At 33.5% G+C, this 19,586-nt stretch overlaps 1 protein-coding gene across 4 annotated transcripts; it reads left to right on the plus strand.

Annotated features, from left to right (window-relative positions):
• The first annotated feature begins 20 nt into the window (after nucleotides 1-20).
• LOC126769972 (armadillo segment polarity protein) lies at nucleotides 21-12,264 on the plus strand. 4 transcript variants are annotated; one of them, XM_050489044.1, is made up of 16 exons: nucleotides 21-146; nucleotides 444-511; nucleotides 829-953; nucleotides 1,725-1,830; nucleotides 2,264-2,474; nucleotides 2,620-3,202; nucleotides 3,283-3,429; nucleotides 3,506-3,628; nucleotides 3,746-3,916; nucleotides 4,243-4,413; nucleotides 4,746-4,940; nucleotides 5,096-5,210; nucleotides 5,495-5,649; nucleotides 6,032-6,098; nucleotides 7,139-7,168; nucleotides 9,858-10,033. In XM_050489044.1, the coding sequence occupies exons 2-15, from the start codon at nucleotides 475-477 to the stop codon at nucleotides 7,141-7,143; spliced, it is 2,211 nt and encodes a 736-aa protein (XP_050345001.1). In that variant the 5' UTR covers nucleotides 21-146; nucleotides 444-474; the 3' UTR covers nucleotides 7,144-7,168; nucleotides 9,858-10,033. The 4 variants fall into 4 exon arrangements, with proteins under 4 accessions (XP_050345001.1, XP_050345002.1, XP_050344999.1 ...); XM_050489045.1 differs by having other exon boundaries at nucleotides 7,139-7,169; nucleotides 9,861-9,997; XM_050489042.1 differs by lacking the exon at nucleotides 7,139-7,168 and having other exon boundaries at nucleotides 9,861-12,264.
• Nucleotides 12,265-19,586: the final 7,322 nt, after the last annotated feature.

Raw genomic sequence — 19,586 nt, forward strand, 5'->3', positions numbered from 1 at the left:
TGACGAATGCATACGAGTGCTACCGAACACGACGCCATATTGTAATGTCAGGTTAGGTGAAGGTGGTGAAAGCACTTGCCTTTTTATTTACTAAAGTTGTTAAAATAAGCGTTTATAATATATTGTGAATTGCTTAAAATATTAAGGTATGTTATAAACATTATAACTTACGCATTACAAACCTGTATACATAACTAGCATGAAAGTATCCAATCAGTTAATTTCTGAATTCTGATATTTCTCGGGTGTGGTATTTAGTTCATCTCAAATAAGTACTTTGTTTATTTTGTTTTAATAAAAGGATATTTATTGATTGTGTATAAAAACGTGTAGATGGAAGTGTTTATGTGTTTTAAAAATTCTGTTTCAACATTATTGAATTGTTTTTAAATCAATATCTTCGGCTGCGTCGTGAACGTTCTTTCATAGTTTATTTTTTATAGGCGCAGGGTGCACCGTTGCATCCGCTAAACCATGAGTTATCAGATACCATCGTCACAGAGCAGGACAAGTGAGTATTTATTGAATTATTAACATGATAAATAGAAATATATCGATGGGAAACATACAAAACATGATTTTGCGGTTGTTGTGACTCATTGTTAAGGCATTACCTATTGCAAGTATAAGGTTCTTAAGATAGGATTGTATGTTATATTTTGTATTTGCGTATAAAAATGAACATTATCTATTAATTTGTTTTTGATTTATGTTCATATATCAGATAATTACTTCAGCTATATATTATATGTATGTTCTAATTGTGATGATATTATACTTGTTGATATTTTGAACAAATTATTATGTTATAATAAACACATTTTTCAGTGTCTCACAGTAATTATGGTGGTTCTGATGTGCCAATGGCTCCAAGCAAAGAACAGCAGACTCTCATGTGGCAGCAGAATTCATATTTGGTGGATTCTGGTATCAATTCTGGAGCAGCTACTCAGGTACAAAAAAATTATGTTTATTATATTTATTATTAGTTGTATTTTAATTATGTTAGATAAAATAGTATAAGTTTTTCCACTTACACTATTTTATCTACCTTCAATAATTTAGGTGATTCTTTATAGTAAATAATAGGTTGTAATGTAAGGTGAAGGCCGCCTTTCTCTCAAATAGGAGGCTTAAAGTTATGTTCCTGAGATATCAATATAGGTTCATGGATACATGCAGCAGAAAATAGGAGGACTTGTGCAGGTTTCCTCACAATTTTAGGTTCCTCATCAATTAGGCAAATGAAAAAACCAGCGAAACCTGAAGATCGAAAAGTCTTATATCATTTTACATAACATTATAGTGGTTACAACATATGAATAATATTCGAATAGAATGAAGTTAATGGTTATAAATGAGTAAATTGTATAATACAAACAATACAAGAATGTGTAATCTGTTATTTGCCTGAGACATATTTTTACACATTAATTATTAATAAATTATCATACAATTATATTGATCTTGTTTGACATTTATCTTTTGAAATACTGGGTGTTTTCAATAATTTTTTTATGGAAATTGTTATAGTACTACGTAAAAGTGAAATATAGTTAATTTTAGTATGATTTTTAATGGACTTGTGTTTGTACACTATATGATTTTGGAAAAATGTTAATGGATTTTATCTACATGTTATTCGTTCAGTATGTTGATTTGCATGGTGCATTATATATGAATGTAGCCAATTAAAACATTCAAATAAAATAAAAATCTTACAGGTGCCATCACTTACTGGCAAAGAAGATGATGAAATGGAAGGTGATCAACTCATGTTTGATCTGGACCAGGGTTTTGCTCAAGGGTTTACGCAAGAGCAGGTTGATGGTATGTGCATTATTTTATGTAGTACAGTATCAGCCTTTAAATGTCCTACTGCTGGGCTAAGGCCTCCTCTCCCTTTTGAGGAGAAGGTTTGGAGCTTATTCCACCACGCTGCTCCAATGCGGATTGGTAGAATACACATGTGGCATAATTTCAATGAAATTAGACACATGCAGGTTTCCTCACGATGTTTTTCTTCACCATCAAGCAATAGATGAATTATAAATACAAATTAAGCAAATGAAAATTCAGTGGTGCTTGCCCGAATTTTGAACCCACAATCATGGGTTTTTTCTTTTATGTATAACTAAAATTTATCTAATAAATTAAAAATATGAGTAATTTTCTTAATTTTCTACTTGCATAAAAATGTTCTAATATTTTGTGATGTGAAAACAATAAAAATATTAATTTTCTTGTAAATTTTCCTTCTTAGACATGAACCAGCAACTGTCGCAAACACGTTCACAACGAGTTCGTGCTGCTATGTTTCCTGAAACTCTGGAAGAGGGTATTGAGATACCATCGACTCAACTGGATCCTGCTCAACCAACCGCAGTCCAGCGATTATCTGAACCATCTCAGATGTTGAAACATGCTGTTGTCAACCTTATTAACTACCAAGATGATGCTGATTTGGCTACAAGGTACCTAATCTACCATATCTCAGATAACCATAAATTATAGAAGTCATAGTCAATGAAAACACTAATTAAACTTCAATAATATGTTTTTATTATATAATTTACTTCTTAATAAATTTCAACAATTATATTTTTTTCATTTATTTAGAGCCATTCCAGAGTTGATAAAACTCTTAAATGATGAAGATCAAGTTGTGGTATCTCAAGCTGCAATGATGGTTCACCAGTTGTCTAAGAAAGAAGCATCCCGCCATGCTATCATGAACTCTCCACAAATGGTTGCTGCTTTAGTTAGGGCAATCTCTAATAGCAATGATCTAGAAACAACTAAGGGCGCTGTTGGAACCTTACACAACTTGTCTCACCATCGACAAGGTTTACTTGCCATTTTCAAGAGTGGGGGGATTCCTGCATTGGTTAAACTTTTAAGTTCTCCAGTGGAGTCAGTGTTATTCTATGCTATCACCACCCTCCATAATCTACTATTGCATCAAGATGGATCTAAAATGGCCGTGCGTCTTGCTGGAGGTCTTCAAAAGATGGTAGCATTATTGCAAAGAAATAATGTGAAATTCCTAGCGATTGTCACCGATTGTCTGCAGATTTTGGCTTATGGAAATCAGGAATCGAAGCTAATTATTCTTGCCTCTCAAGGACCTATTGAATTAGTACGCATTATGCGTTCTTATGACTATGAGAAGTTGCTGTGGACTACCTCAAGAGTTCTTAAGGCAAGTCATTGAATATATAATAAATTTTGAAAATTGTATAAATTTGGGCCAACAATGTTCTTATACATCATCATTACCAGGTTCTCTCAGTGTGCTCCAGCAACAAGCCAGCGATTGTAGAAGCTGGTGGCATGCAAGCTCTTGCCATGCACCTGGGTAATCCCAGTGGCCGTTTAGTACAAAACTGCCTTTGGACTTTGAGGAATCTTTCTGATGCTGCTACTAAGGTTAGATAATACAATTGCTGATAAAAATAAGCTAATGATAATATTTTTCTTAATAATAATGTTATTGTTTATAAAGGTCGAAGGATTGGAAGCTCTCCTTCAGAGCTTGGTCCAAGTGCTTGCTTCAACTGATGTCAACATAGTGACTTGCGCAGCTGGCATACTATCGAACCTGACTTGTAACAATCAAAGAAATAAGGTATTTTGTTTATTAAAAATTACTCCAATTGTAATATTTCCTATGGTGTCAAAAAAAAAATACAGAATGTGTCAATCACACCATTTTACATTGGATTAACACAAAAACTATTTTTAGGTGACAGTCTGCCAAGCCGGTGGAGTAGATGCGCTTGTACGCACCGTAGTGTCTGCTGGAGATCGAGAGGAAATAACTGAACCAGCTGTTTGCGCTCTACGACACCTCACCTCACGTCACGTCGAGAGTGAGATGGCTCAAAATGCAGTTAGACTACACTATGGATTGCCGGTAATATAAAAATTTATGCATATAGCTTTGTTTAATATTTTTTAATGAAAAAAATGATTTCAAACAATGTAATGAATGATGTTCACCATGTCAAATGCTTCGCAAATAGTTCTCCTGTGTAAGAAACGTTGAGGCTTATAATCATAATGCTCCATTACGGGATTCAAAATTAGATCTGACATGTGCAAATTTTCTTACAAACTTCTTTACTACCAAAGCCGAAATCAATTGTTATTATGTTGTTAGTACAATTGTTAGTACGAAAAAAACCTTTGTAACACTTGTCGTTCCGATAATTAAATATGAATTGCTGGTTGCTGATCCAGGTGATAGTGAAGCTGCTGCAGCCGCCATCACGCTGGCCGCTGGTGAAGGCCGTGGTGGGGCTGGTGCGCAACCTGGCGCTGTGCCCCGCCAACCACGCGCCACTGCGCGAGCACGGCGCCGTGCACCACCTCGTGCGCCTGCTGCTGCGCGCCTTCAACGACACGCAGCGGGTGAGTCACGCCTCCGACTGCACTCCAACTGTGGACTGCTGCTGAGAACTCGAAAAACTGTTGATTAGTCATTTACCTAAAGCTACGAAGCTAGCATATTCACTTATCGTAAGCTCATCGGGTTTTCCGCAAATAGCCCCAGCATACTTTGATGTGTGGTGCATCGGCGAACATGCCCGATGCTCTATAACTTGGTGAAAAAAGGTTTATTGGGATCTGGCAATTTGCTGTATATATTTGTTGACTTTCTAAATATGCGTTTCTACAATAAGGCGGTGTGCAAAGAACAAGATAATGACGTGGTGTGTATGCAAACGAGCGTTGTGCTCCAGCAGCGCGGCTCGGCGGGCGGCGGCGGCGCGGGCGGCGCGTACGCGGACGGCGTGCGCATGGAGGAGATCGTGGAGGGCGCGGTGGGCGCGCTGCACATCCTGGCGCGGGAGGGCCTCAATCGCACGCTCATCCGCCAGCAGAACGTCATCCCCATCTTCGTGCAGCTGCTCTTCAACGAGATCGAGAACATACAGGTATAGGATGAGCTATCGTCTCTGCTATATCGGCTTACTGAATTTTTGCATCAATTGCAAAAGATAATTTTTTTCTAACAAGAATTACAGCATGTGTGTTTTTTTTTAACTTGACGAGAATTCATAAAATTTAAATATACCATTTCGTTACACAGCGTGTAGCAGCTGGAGTCCTCTGCGAACTTGCTGCAGACAAAGAAGGGGCTGAAATGATAGAAGCTGAAGGCGCTACGGCGCCACTTACCGAGTTACTTCATTCGCGTAACGAAGGTTAGTTATTTTTTCTCGGTGTAGTTACAAATTTAGGTATTTGTCATAATTGAGAGAAAATAACTTTTCCGAGAATATAGTAAAATAAAAAATAATTAATCATTCATCACAGTAAGGATTATTTTCTGATAATTAGTTATATTAAATTCATGAAAAATATAAACCTTAATGGAGAGAAAATATACTGGATCATAAAATCCAAATCAATTCACCAAAGGATGTATATATCATTTGAATTAAACAAGGATATAGCTTAATCTAAAAATATCTTACTAATCTTTCAGGAGTAGCAACATATGCTGCCGCGGTACTGTTCCGCATGTCTGAAGATAAGCCTCATGACTACAAAAAGAGACTCTCTATGGAGTTAACTAATTCTTTGTTCCGTGATGACCATCAGATGTGGCCCAACGATCTCACCATGCAGCCTGATTTGCAAGTAAGTCGTTAATAATGCAAATGAGAAAAACAAATGTGCTTCCAATGTTAAAATTAATTGTATCTCCTAAAACGATTTGGCACGAAATTTTAGCGACAAAGTCGCTAAGTGTTAATCAAATTATATCATGTTTTATTTGATGTGATTTTATGGTAAAAATATTTAATTTTTTTGCATCTTTGTGTTTAAATGTCAACCAATGTGTATTTTTTTTTATTTAATCGATGTCAATTTAATTGCTTCCGATGTAAAAAATTATTTGCCGTTATTTGAATTACAAACCTTGCAAATTGATGTCGCCTGTGTCCTTTTTTAAAATAATTTCGTCTGCTTTACAATTTTTTATTTTATTTCGATGTTTGATACTAAGTACCGTTGCTAGGATATGCTCGGGCCAGAGCAAGGCTATGAGGGTCTGTACGGGACGCGGCCCTCCTTTCACCAGCAAGGTAAGGATCTGATGAGTGACACACACTGTTTGGTATACTAACCGAACCAGTTGTAGAATGTAAACATATGACATATGTAACAGAATTATAGTACCTTAAGAAAGTAACTATTTCCTTTTACCGTCTTTATCCATTGCGTAATTTTTCTTCATCTATCTGTAATAATATTATAAAACTAATGAGTTTGTTTGTTTGTTTAGTTATTTGAATGTGGTAATCTCAAGACTTGAATTTTTTTTTGCATTACATAGCCCAATTATTGAAAGCCCTAGAAATACTATAAAGATTTAACAATTCTTTGAAAAATAAGTATATTTTAGTACATTTTGTAATGCTAATTTATATGAAATATAAATTTACAATTAATATCAAGTATATATCAGTGTATCAGTTTAATAAAAAAAAAAGAATGTTGTTCCATAAACTTACAACTTTAATGATTTTCTCAAACAGTATATATAGAACTGTACTCAATTTCTTTTTTCAAATATTCTTCCCACACTTCAAGAAGTTACAATTCTAAAAACTATTTCCAACAAAATTTTGCATTCATTTTTGTTGCTGGTGACACTAAAAACTATTATAATAAGTTTCTTATATTATCGAAATACCACTAACGCATACCTATTACACTAAATGTTGGTCCGATCAACTTGAAATTTAGCATCATTACTCCTTTCAAGATGTGGACGCTCAAGGAAGGTATTAACTTTGTATGAATTTTACCCATACGAAGTCGGGGCGGACTGGGTTACTAGTGTAAAATAAAAGCTTTTTTTTTAAATTTATCTTTATTTATTATAGTTTCGGTTATTGAACTGATTTTATTAAAATTATTAATAATAATAAATTCAAATTTAATTCTGTTACATGTGTCTTTAATTATTTAGTTGCTAACATTAGTTTATTATTTCTGATACATATATTATTTATACATTGTGAACTATGTAAGCACTCATGTTGATGTATGTTTTTTTTTATCGTAATAATTTTGGAAGTTTTCTGTATAAATATATGTTTTCTCTCTTCTTTACACGCAGCTTAATCCGGGACCTATTTATCACTAAACAGGTGATGGGAATATCATTATTATTTTTGTTATGTGTTTTTGTTTATTTTATATATTTGTTTATTTATTTATAATTAACAAAATCTAATAATCTTTTGTGATTATTTCTTTGTTGTGATTTTTTGCTTTTCTTGCTACATAACTAATATTTTTTTTTTTTTTTAGTATTTCACCTTAACTAACCTCTTTATTGTGTATTTAATTAAGTTCGTATTTTTCGTTCGTATTTTAGTTCAAATTTGTTCTTAGAACGTGGTAGAAGTTTATGGTAAGTGGTTACTTCTAACTACTAAAACGAATGCCATTTTTTGCCGTAAAATTAAAAAGGAACAACGGATTCATTATATAAACATTACACCACGAACGTACGCAGTGCAATTTATACAGTAAATTTCAAAACTGAATACGGACTTGATGTGTCTAAAATATAAATTTTCCGATATAACAGAATAATATTAAAGTATGTCGATATAAACAATGAGGTTGTGGAGAAATGCTCTAATGTTGGACTATATACTTTTATATATGAGACATTTTTCAATAGTGTGTAAATGTTAGGACTTTCAGGTTGTATATTTATGAAAAAAAGGCATTGCGCTTTTCCTTATTGACGTTTGTTACCAATAAATGTGGAAATATTTGTTTTCATCTATTGTTACTTATACTGCGACAGGTATATTCTAAGTACTCGAATATGGAACACAATTAAATTACAAAAACAGCCGACTGAATAGCAAAGACCGTCTGCTCATAGGTTTTTCATTCTAAAATAGTAGAGATGTCACGAATATTTGACTATTAATTGACTTGTATATGCAACATGTATAATTTCTTAACAATACAAAAATATTTTATTGAATTATTGAACCTGGGATTTTAACCGAGGACAATATATTGTTTTTTTTTTTTTTTTTTATTTAATATAGGCAGACTGGTAATTGTTATGTCGCTTGTACTTTGTAGTTACGCTGGCCCAATCACCCTTTAAACTGAAACACAACGATACTAAGTATTGTGTTGCGGTAGAATATTTGATTGAGTGTTACATACAATCGCTGACTCTGATAGTACAATTTATATTAGTTTCGGAGTCAGAGATCCACCAATAGTGCTGCTAATTTAAATAAAAACCCTAGAGTTTGGTAATACTGCAAACAAATTGTGTACATGTATATTTTGGGTGTGTAAATAAATTATTATTATTATACACAAACGGCAAGCCTCACACCGTAGCCACAAGCCAAATGTAAGCCAAAGTAAAATGATATGATGAGGAGACAGATTTAATACGGTGGCAAACTTAAATAATGTTTCTATCAATAAGCAGTTAATTGTTTTTGTAGATTAATGCTTGTTGTGTAATGTTACTGGTAATATAATTGTTGCTGCTATAAAAGTGCTCGGATATGCCTTATGTTAAAGCTTATTTACTATAAATATATCGTGTTAGTATTCACATTAAAGTTAAATTTTATAGCCTATCGACGAATATGGGTCATAAAATTTATTTATCATCGCTTTTAAAAGTATCAAACATTCTAATATTAAGATATTAAACATTTAAAGTTGCTTTCATACTTATTCGTAACAGATCAAATTCATTTTCATTTCACACAGAAGTTGTCGTGGGATTTTTCTCAAAGCCATGTGTAATGAATATCATTATAATTGCACGGATTTTGACAGTTGTTTTAATTTTATACAATATCAGCAAATCTCCACAGACGTCGTGCTTGTTTCCAATCAACAGACAGCACGGGTCATGGTTATTTGTTGAGAGATATATAAATTAATGTGCTGCAGCGCCATCTAGCGTATTACAACGCAGATAATATAAAAACTTTAAATAAAAATATCATATATACCAACCTTTAATGGTGATCGGTAAAATATTGATTTGGTCAAATATTGAGCTGACATGGCCGAGTGGTAAGTATGAATCTTAACCGATGATCATTGGTTCAAACCCGGGCAAGCACCACTGAATTTTCATGTGCTTAATTTGTGATTATAATTCATCTCGTGCTTTACGGTGAAGGAAAACATAATGAGGAAACCTGCATGTGTCTAATTTCACTGAAATTCTGCCACATGTGTATCCACCAACCCGCATTGGAGCAGCGTGGTGGAATAAGCTCCAAAACCTTCTCCTCAAAAAGAGGAGAGGAGGCCTTTAGCCCAGCAGTGGGACATTCACAGGCTGTTACGGTAAAATATTGTCGAAGCCTATAATAAAGTCGATTATCTAAAACAGATACACCAATATACATTATTATTGACGAACGTTAATGAATGTTAAAAGATAACGGATTATTATACTACAACACTATATTTTATATTATATAGTGGGGGAAACGCGTAACGCGTTTTTTCCAGCGCTAAAAAAAAGGCTGTGTTATAATGCGATTATTCGAAGGAGTCAGTGTTTGTATAATTATAAATGTTAGAAGTTAAAAGTGGATTGTATCAGTTAAATTGACAAAAATGAATCGATCCAAATGTAGCTTAAAAGTGTCCATTGAAATTGAGTATTAATTGGACACTGGTTTGGAATATTGTATGAGACGATTGACAAAAGTTTGTGCAATTATAACATTGATAAATAACCCTGCGATATTTATAGAATTTAGTCCAAATTTTTACTGTCACAGGTGCTTGTATGTCGATATTAATAAACAATTAACATTTTCCAGGCTACGATCAAATACCGATAGACTCAATGCAGGGCCTCGAGATAGGTAGCGGGTTCGGTATGGACATGGACATCGGCGAAGCTGACGGCGCCGGGACCGCGTCCGACATCGCCTTCCCGGAGCCGCCGCACGACAACAACAACGTCGCTGCCTGGTACGACACCGACCTGTAGACTACCACACAACAATCATTCGTTTCGACTGTGTTCACGGGTAGAGACATATTATTGACTTGACCACAGAACTATTTAAAAACACATAAATCTTAAAAGTACAACTCTCTCTAACACTCGTCTAACACTTAATCATTTTGTTATGCTATCGAACAATTGACATAATATCTAAACGCATTAAAAACTATTTAGAAGAACATCGGATACCAGATTCATATGAAATCAATGTATGTCTCTATCTTTTATTGAAATTGTTTGTTAAACTTTCATTTTTTTATGATACATCATGTACAATAATTGTTACTATCTTGTATAATAAGTTTAAGATCTTAATGCATTAACTTCATACAGTTATCCAAAAAAAAGGTTTCCTTAATGAAACATAATATAAACAATTTAATTCTGTGATAAATTAGATTCGGACATATCAATAATGGCAGCTTTCAAAAACATGTTTTATATGATAACATTTGAATGGAATATTACACGTTAAATGTCAAAAGTTACAAGGGTGCTATGTTTGAGATATACAAATGAGACATGTTTATTCGCAACACTATTACAAATCAATACGTTGCCCTGCATTGGTTATATCGAATTTTGTACGCGAACGTATGAAATGCGTGTAATCGGAAAATAGGGTATACTTTAATATTTAAGATATAAATAGGCTTTAAAAATAATATTTTCTAGCGTTATTAAGTAATTTGATTTTTATCTAATACGTGCATTTAAGAAATTTGTAGTGCGGTTTATACTTGTTATTATATTATTGGCTGAATGACTTTTTTTTTATTTAAATGACGCATAAGACTGTTTGATTGTGTAAGGAGTTGTATTTTATATTCACGCTTGACTGCCATTTTGTTTTTATTTCGACATTACTTGAATACGTGTACACTTAAATACTTTATAAGAAGCATATCACTTCAGAAATATTGTTTTATGTTAAAAGATAAGCAAAGAACGTTCCTACGTTCTTTTTTTTGTCATTATTCAAATTTTTAATCGATTCTTCATTCGAAATATCGATTAAACAACTTTGACGATTTCCGATTTTAACCTTATAAAAAACATATTTCATTGAAAGTAAATAAATGTCATAAAGTGTTTAAGTGGACGCATATATCGATTAGAATTAGAATTTTTTAATATTTCATTAAAAAAAATACGAATAATACTAGGAACATGTATTCGAGAATGAGTTCTCTGTTAGATGCTAATTAGAGATTGAACAATATAATTATAATGGAATAGGAAGTAGTTCGACATTCATATAATGCCGTGTTTTTATGTCAGTAAATTACTATACTCGTGGTATACAATTTTGGGGACGAGATATCTGATAATTTTCCAACTTTGGATATACAATTTCGTATTTATTGAAAGATACGCCGTGTCTTATTGAAATAGCGATAGATTTAAAGCGATTGATGAAGGTAAGAAAGACGTTAATCTTTTATTGAATACATAAAGATATTAATAACGTCTCTTATATGTTATATTCAAAGATAAATTTATCAATGTTTCATTGAGATATTGTGCGTAGAATAATTTCATTATTATAATAGTACTATCTGTCTATTATGTATCTAAATGAAAATATATCAAGAACTTAACTGAATCGTTTAAATATTCGTTGTAAAATTCAGAACTCTATTCCCAATCTAATATTTAGTAACCGTTTATTTGTTGATGTTAAGGTGTGTACACAATAAAACCAATGATGATTAGTGCCAAAACAAAACGATTACTATTTATTTACGTATGGTATAAATGTGTTTAGTCTTTTGAAATAAGCCTTAATTTGTATGGAAGGAGAATTAACGTATTTCAGATCTTGCACTGGCAACACTGTTCTATATTTAAGGCTTAGTTCAAACGAAATCCGATCTTAATTCGTTATTCATTTGCGTATATTAAAGTGTATACCCACCTTAACAAAATCAAGGTTTTTTTATCCTATAAGTTAATTATGATATTGAAATGTTTAGGAGATGCACACTAACGTAACAACATACACTTAGTAGAATTAGATTATTGTAACCGTCTAAATGTAAGATTTTAGTATTATCGTGTAATTCCTTTTAGGGTCCTCGTATATAATTTTTCTATTTGATATTTTAAGTACCTTTACCAATGTTTTTATACTAATTCGACTATGAAGACATTGCTGAAGTTTGAGGTTTTGTGTCCATTTATCTATGGATAATAAATTAAAATTAAAACGATGTTGCCTTTTTTATTTTCCTACTTTCTTTACTCCTTGTAAATTTTAAGACATTTAATACCGCCGCCCATCGGCGGTGTCCAAGACTTTTGTATTCTCATATAAATACCGCTTATCGACGTTTCAATTTCAAACCTTATCAAAGCCAGATGGAAAAAAAACCGCAGTAATTTTTTTGTTAAAATAACATCATGAACAATTAAGGTTTATCGATCTTTAATTTCGCTTTTGTGATTATGTTTGCTGTCATAATGATCACGCGATACATGTTGATCAATAGTAAAATGAAATTATTATTCTAGATCAGGCTCGTTATAACTTTTTGATGTCGGTTTGGTGCCTTCAATCAATGAGCAAACATAATGAGGTTAAAACTCGGGAAAGCACCATTGATCATACGAATGCTTAATTTTGTATTTATATAATTCATCGTGTACTTGACGGTGAAGGAAAAGATTGTAAGGAAAACATTTGTAATCACCAGCCAAAAGTAGATCAGCAAGGTGGATAAAGCTCCTCCGAAAACGAGAGGCCTTTGGCCATTATTTTCGTTCCTTTTAATGGATCCATTTATTTGGACAAGAACGTAAAATCGTAGGTACCTTACTGGTGGTTTGCCGCTCACACACGAAACGATTGGTCGTTGTTATCGATCATTTACTTGTTTAGACGGAACGACAAAGACGTGCCATCACAGACAGAAACTTTAAAAATGAAAAACGAACGTCTTTTCCTTACCTATGTGACTGTAAATTTGATTCGGCTACATAAAAAAAGAAAACCTAGAAAGGTAAGAACCTCAGTATTGAAAAGAAATCAATATTCGCTTGTAAATATTTTAATACAATAATTATTGCTTCTTGAGGAGGATGGCAACCACTTCATGGCTCAAGCAATAATATATGATGAATAATATATTTTTTATTTATTATTATTTTTTTATTAAGGAATGGTCCTTCAGCAGTCGCCTCACTTTTACATGTAATAATAAAACAATCACATTCAACTTACATAAAATGTGCGACTCTTAAAGACGGCCACAGCATGCATTTTAAGGTACAGTATAAACAGATTATAATATAAGCAATATTTTTTATAATACTAAATTACAAAAAAAAATTGTTACTACATTTCTACAGAAAAAAATAATAATAAAAATAAATAAATTATAATAATATATATATGATATCTACATCATAACTATAGGATGATTTATGGTCTGATGTTAGCGAGTGTTCCATGCGCGAAGAAGGCCGCGGAACGGGAGCATGAAAGCCTTCGCTGACTCGTTCCGCCAAAGACGACCGGGGAGGAGGCCACCTTCTCCCCCTGCCTTAAGTGCCACTGAGGCAAAGAGGGTCCTAGGAATGGAGACCCGCATAGGCGGGCCAACCGCCGGGGAGACGCGGTAATATGCGCAAGCGATCCTGTAGGCGCGTTTGGGGGCGCCCAAAGAGTGGGTACCATTGGTTTCGTGTAATGGTTATTACGGTGTGCTCAGGGTCAATGAGTCCTAATAAATGTATAAAATATTCTCGGTAAATGGCCTATTCTAACCACAAGTACAGGAGTAAAGACGAATAAACAATTTGGACATCGAATTGACGCAATGTCATTGGTCGAGATCTTGTATAATATAATCTATGATATACACTATGGATTCACGAGAAAATAGCGTTTTTAATGTTCGCGAATTTAAAATCGGAACTTTGGAAGTTAAATTAAGTTGGTTATAACTAAAGTTGAATATTATTGTATTATAAGTAAAAGTAAATAAATCAAGAACTGTTCGTAATGCATAATGCAACAGAACTATTAGCAAGTCGCGTGGAATATGTCAATCTAAGGTTTGTTTACCTTTACTCCTTCGTCGATTGGAATAGGGTATATGGTTAGATTATGCTATAGCTTATTAATAATGTATATTTCTAAGTTATCGAGAACTGCAACTCGGATTTTTTTATAAAAACTTTAGTTATACTTTTTCAATAAAAAGTTTTTGTGTTTTCCTACATTTTCTTTTCTCAAAAAACAACATCCACGCTTCAAACATGTAATTGTTTCTTAAATCAGTCGCTGCGGCGCGGTTGAGACGAAAGGATTACGGAAAAAAAAAATTGACAGCATTTTGTATACACTATTATAGTGTATATACTTAAAATAACTATACCATAAAATTCTTAAAAAAAATTGTATAATATCTGCAACATGAAAAAAAAAAAATCCTAAAAATGCAATACCGGCAAGTATTCAGTTTCAGACAAAAAAAAAACGATGACAGAAATGAGATCGCGTGTTGGGAAAGGCGTGTACGGAACGCGCGCGTGAAATCTATTAGCTTATCTAATATATTATCATCTAAAGTCAAATTCAAGTCAGTTAAATTATTGTTTTAAAAGCAAACGATCGATTATTCGATGAATGATTTCGAATTATGCAATTTTTTTCCATAACTTTTATTTATACATGATTCAAAATGAAAACAATTACTTATATGGAAATTTAACTTAAACCTCCGAGCACAAGGAATATCGTAAGACGGCGACATTACTCGTAGCCCGCAAATTGTTAGTGAAGGTAGGTGCGACCGCAGACCGCACGAGCCAACTTCCCTGCCTTGGTCCCGACAGTTATTATGTACAATTAGGACTTAGACCATGGTACGCGGCACTAATCTTGCACTAACTTCAACGTAGGCGGGATATGCATAAAATAGTTGCCGCCTAATTGTTGCGGCTCTGACAGCAATTTGATAAGATGGATAGAAGGGAAATAGTTTGATGGAACACAGAACTACATGGAATTGACTTTTTTACTTTTGTCGAAATTCGTTTCTTTTATTGATATAAGAAGGTTGAAAAATAAACGAATACCTACACTTCATAAATTAATGTTCACAAAGACTACGCATACAAATGGTGTGTTGTCTATCAACTTGACTTGTCCAATATTGAGGATGCCATTGAGGATTTCCCGACAGAAAAAAATCCAATAATTTTTAATTGACTCAACCTAGTCTTCGGAATCTGCAACCTTATAACCTAACCATAGACAACGAGGCGATCGAAATTATAAACAAAATATTAAATCGCATAAATTAATATATCGTTCAAAGTATCTTGTATTATTGCTTTAAACATTTCATAGACGCGTGACGCACGCCTTTGAAGTACATTATTCACAAGGGGCTTCCCAAATCACAGCCTCAACCCGATAATCATCGAGAAATTTACTTATGTATGTTTGATACGGTTAAATGGTTTTCGGTCATTTCCCATGCGACGACTTGTAATTAGGATTATTTGATTTGTGAACTCTTATTACCAGTGAATAAGGGTCATATCGGCGGTTGTAATAATGTCAGTTATTATCAAGGAGTGAACTGTTGTTGATAATTACCGTTTCCGAACGTGTAGCATACGTTTACCACTTTCTAGTTTATGATTAACTTTATACTATGCATCGAGATATGTATGTATCGCATACGTGCATTAACAAAACAATGAATTTTATTAAACTTAGTTTATATTTTGGAAATTAGTATTATATGTAATAAATATAGATTATTAAAACCTTATTTTTTACTATCGTACTTGACGGCACACAGAACAAAATATACACACAACAAATTAAAAGTTTATTAATTAATTTCTATTTTGGGCGAGTTAATTTTTTCGGGTGTATGTTCCGGAACGTCTCGGTCAATTGTGAGCAGATTTTGATAGTAAGTGATCAATACCACCTAGGCATTGGTATTTTAAAAAATATGTCCCGTTCCTTACGCCCATTCCACTGAATTTGTCAATAGAAAAACTCACATTTAACAGCCCCTAACCTGGGATTGAACCCTGGACGACGGGATCTACAGCATTATAAACAAGACAAGAAATAACATAATTGCAATAAGTTAATTAATTATATTATAATGTGTACGTAAGTCTATAAACCATTTTGCCATATTATCAATATTTCTTGGGAGTGCATAAATAAGTAGCGTATAATTATACATTTCCGTAAACTGTGGGCGTAACGACTAACTTTGGGGATAAGTGTAAAACTTCCAACCGTTATTTAGAGCCCTTCCAACATTAATATTTCACATTTTTTAATTACAGGGCGCTTAGTTTCATTTCATTGAATGCACATATTCAAGAAAATTATATGACAATAATAGTATGATGGGGTAGCGTCTGATCAGATAACCTTTTTTTTAAAATAACGCCATTTTAAAATGTCATTTCTAATTACGAAAAATCAAGGGAATCGTCGTTATTCTATTTTATCACTATAAGCAGACAAGGACTAAGAGATCAAGTCCACATTGAAATGTGATGGCCCCTTTTCCGAAGCGGTTCGATTAAAATTATATTAATTTAAACTGAGTGGTTATAATTCATCTCGTGCTTGACGGCGAAGGAAAACATCGTGAGGAAACCTGCATGTGTCTAATTTCACTGAAATTCTGCCACATGTGTATTCCACCAACCCGCATTGGAGTAGCGTGGTGGAATAAGCTCCAAACCTTCTCCTCAAAAAGAGGTGCGGAGACCTTTAGCCCAGCAGTGGGACATTCACAGGCTGTTACGGATTACGGAACTGAGTGGGCCCCCATAGGCCGGGGCCTTGTAGGCCTAGGCATACCTAACTTATTTGTTATAGATTGGCTTCTACTGCTCTACGAACATTAAGTGTACCGTAATATCAACATGAAATATCATCGTCTTTCCGTGTAGTGGGAACTTTCCCTTGGGAAAAATAACAATTATTATACCTTTAAACTGGTATATGGAGCTTAAAACTTGTACTTTAAATATGACTCACAAAATCTTTCCTAAATATTTAAACTTATTTCTTTATTTCAAGTCAAAGTATTGCTAAAATACATATGGACTTACTCCAGTTATACCTAAGCTTTTTTTTATAGTATAGGTAGGCGGACGAGCATATGGGCCACCTGATGGTAAGTGGTCACCAACGCCTACAGATATTGGCATTGTAAGAAATATTAACCATCGCTTACTTCGCCAATGCGCGACCAACCTTGGGAACTAAGATGTTATGTCCCTTGTGCCTGTAATTACACTGGCTCACTCACCCTTCAAACCGAAACACAATACCAAGTACTGTTGTTTTGCGGTAGAATATCTGATGAGTGGGTGGTACCTGCCCAGATGAGCTTGCACAAAGCTATACCACCAGTAAGCTAATGTACAATGATTTAATCTTTAAGGTTGGTGTAATAAAATAAATAAGTTTGCTATCTCAAAAAGTAGTTATATCATCTATCCGTTACATCATATATCCGTTTTTATTTACTAGTTGTCACCGCTTGCATACATGTAGGAACGTGTACATGTCATCATCAATATTACGTTTTACAAGAACCTATTGTTTATAATTATTAATTATAGTAAATAACAAATATTTTTCAGATGAAATTTATATTTATTTCGTAACATTATTCCTTAAATTTGAATGAAACCTCAAAATGTATAACATCATTTTGAATTACATAAAGTTAATGTTAAGCGTAAATTCTAATTAAACTTGTTTGTTAGCTTCACTTAAACAAAATAAAAAATATTATGGTGGTCATTATTATAATGACCACCGAATAGTATGCTATATTTACTGTATAACCAATAAGGGTAATTATATTTTCATAGAACTGATGCAGGAGCAAGCAAAGTGAAGTAATTTCAGTCTGCCTTTAAAATCCTGAGTGCAAAGAGATAAAAACGCATTTTTACTAAAAAAAGCCTATTTAGTAATAGTAAATATGTAATAACGCTCTTGGCGATACTACCAAATCTTAACATTTGTCTTGAAACACGAATGCGAGGTTATCGTGGGGAGTAAGATCTGCTGAAGGAGCCGGATTCGGATGACGTCCTAACAAATGTGCCTGATTTGTACAGACTGTTAAAGGGTGCCTACGGTTATTTTAAAATAGATTTGACGTGATGAAAGTCACAAGCAACATTGACGAATAATCCATTTCCACCTTTTCCATTTCATCTCTAAATTGTATCTCTGAAAAAAATTACTGACCTGCACGCCAAGCTCAGTAAGCTCAGCCAACAACAATGGAGTTAAGTATATGAAGTATACGTGCCCAATAGAAATTTACCGTATTTTTTGGAGTTATTATATTCTCAGAATGTGTAGGTTTATGTAAAAATATTTATGCATCAGCTATTAAAAACACAACGACTTTATTGCGCAGCAGTTCAGCAGTTACGGCCCTCATTATAGGTTGCATCGTATCTCCCCTGCAGTTCGAGTTTACGACTCCTTAATAAACCTCCGTTTGAGGGTAGATAGCATAATTTTTACGGTCAACATGATGGGCATCTGTCCAGTTTATTTAATATTATTACAAGTTTGTTATTAAAAGCAACACAAGGTGATATTAAGATTGTATCTATTTTAAAATCTCTAATATATTTATTAGCTAATTGTCCCGGCTTCGCACGGGTAGTTAAGAAGAAAAATGTATTTTGGATAGGATTTGCATAAAATCCGTTTTTAGTGAGCGTCAGGGAAGGAGTAACTGTGACAAACTTCGAGTCAATCGGGCGGATAGTTTAGAAGATCTCGTGATGCGTGGTATTTCGCTTTTATAAATATATGGAAGATAAGAAACTTACATATTATGTGAAAATAAAAAAGGTTTTAAAATGCACAAGGATAATTACGAGTAGACAACCTGTCTGATCATTTACATACTATTTTAGTATGTTCGGAGGTCGTATTGTACAATAGGTACAAGATAGGTAGGCATGCAGAAGATCATTACCACTGGATATGTTAATATTTGGCTGTAATACCAATTACGACTGCCCCATACAAATCTAATTTGATCATTATTATAAAAATATTACTTGAATGTACAATAGAAATGAACAAAAATTAAAGAGGATAAAATAATTATCAATCAATCAATCAATCAACAGCCAATCGTTGTCCACTGCTGAACATAGGCCTCTCCCAAATAATTATATTTGTAGTTAAATAATATTTAAGAAAATCAATATAGTTGACAATCATCCCTTAGCAGGAAATGCGCAGGAGATTTCAAATATTGTTATTTGAAATAATAGAATAGAATTTAGAATTTTTCAAATACTTTTTTATCGTCAAGCTTTACTAACTATCCAAATATGTTCTTCTAAGGATTACAGGATTAAATTTAATAATGTGTTAATACGTCACTGCTTCAATGTTCTTTGGTCAGGCATTGAAAAACATAAGCCACGTCACTCAAATTAAGAAACAATAGACTAGAATGTGTCATGGGCTAAAAAAAAGAAAGAAAAACGT

Source organism: Nymphalis io, chromosome 8, assembly GCF_905147045.1.
Source record: "Nymphalis io chromosome 8, ilAglIoxx1.1, whole genome shotgun sequence".
Classification (NCBI taxonomy): Eukaryota; Metazoa; Arthropoda; class Insecta; order Lepidoptera; family Nymphalidae; genus Nymphalis; species Nymphalis io.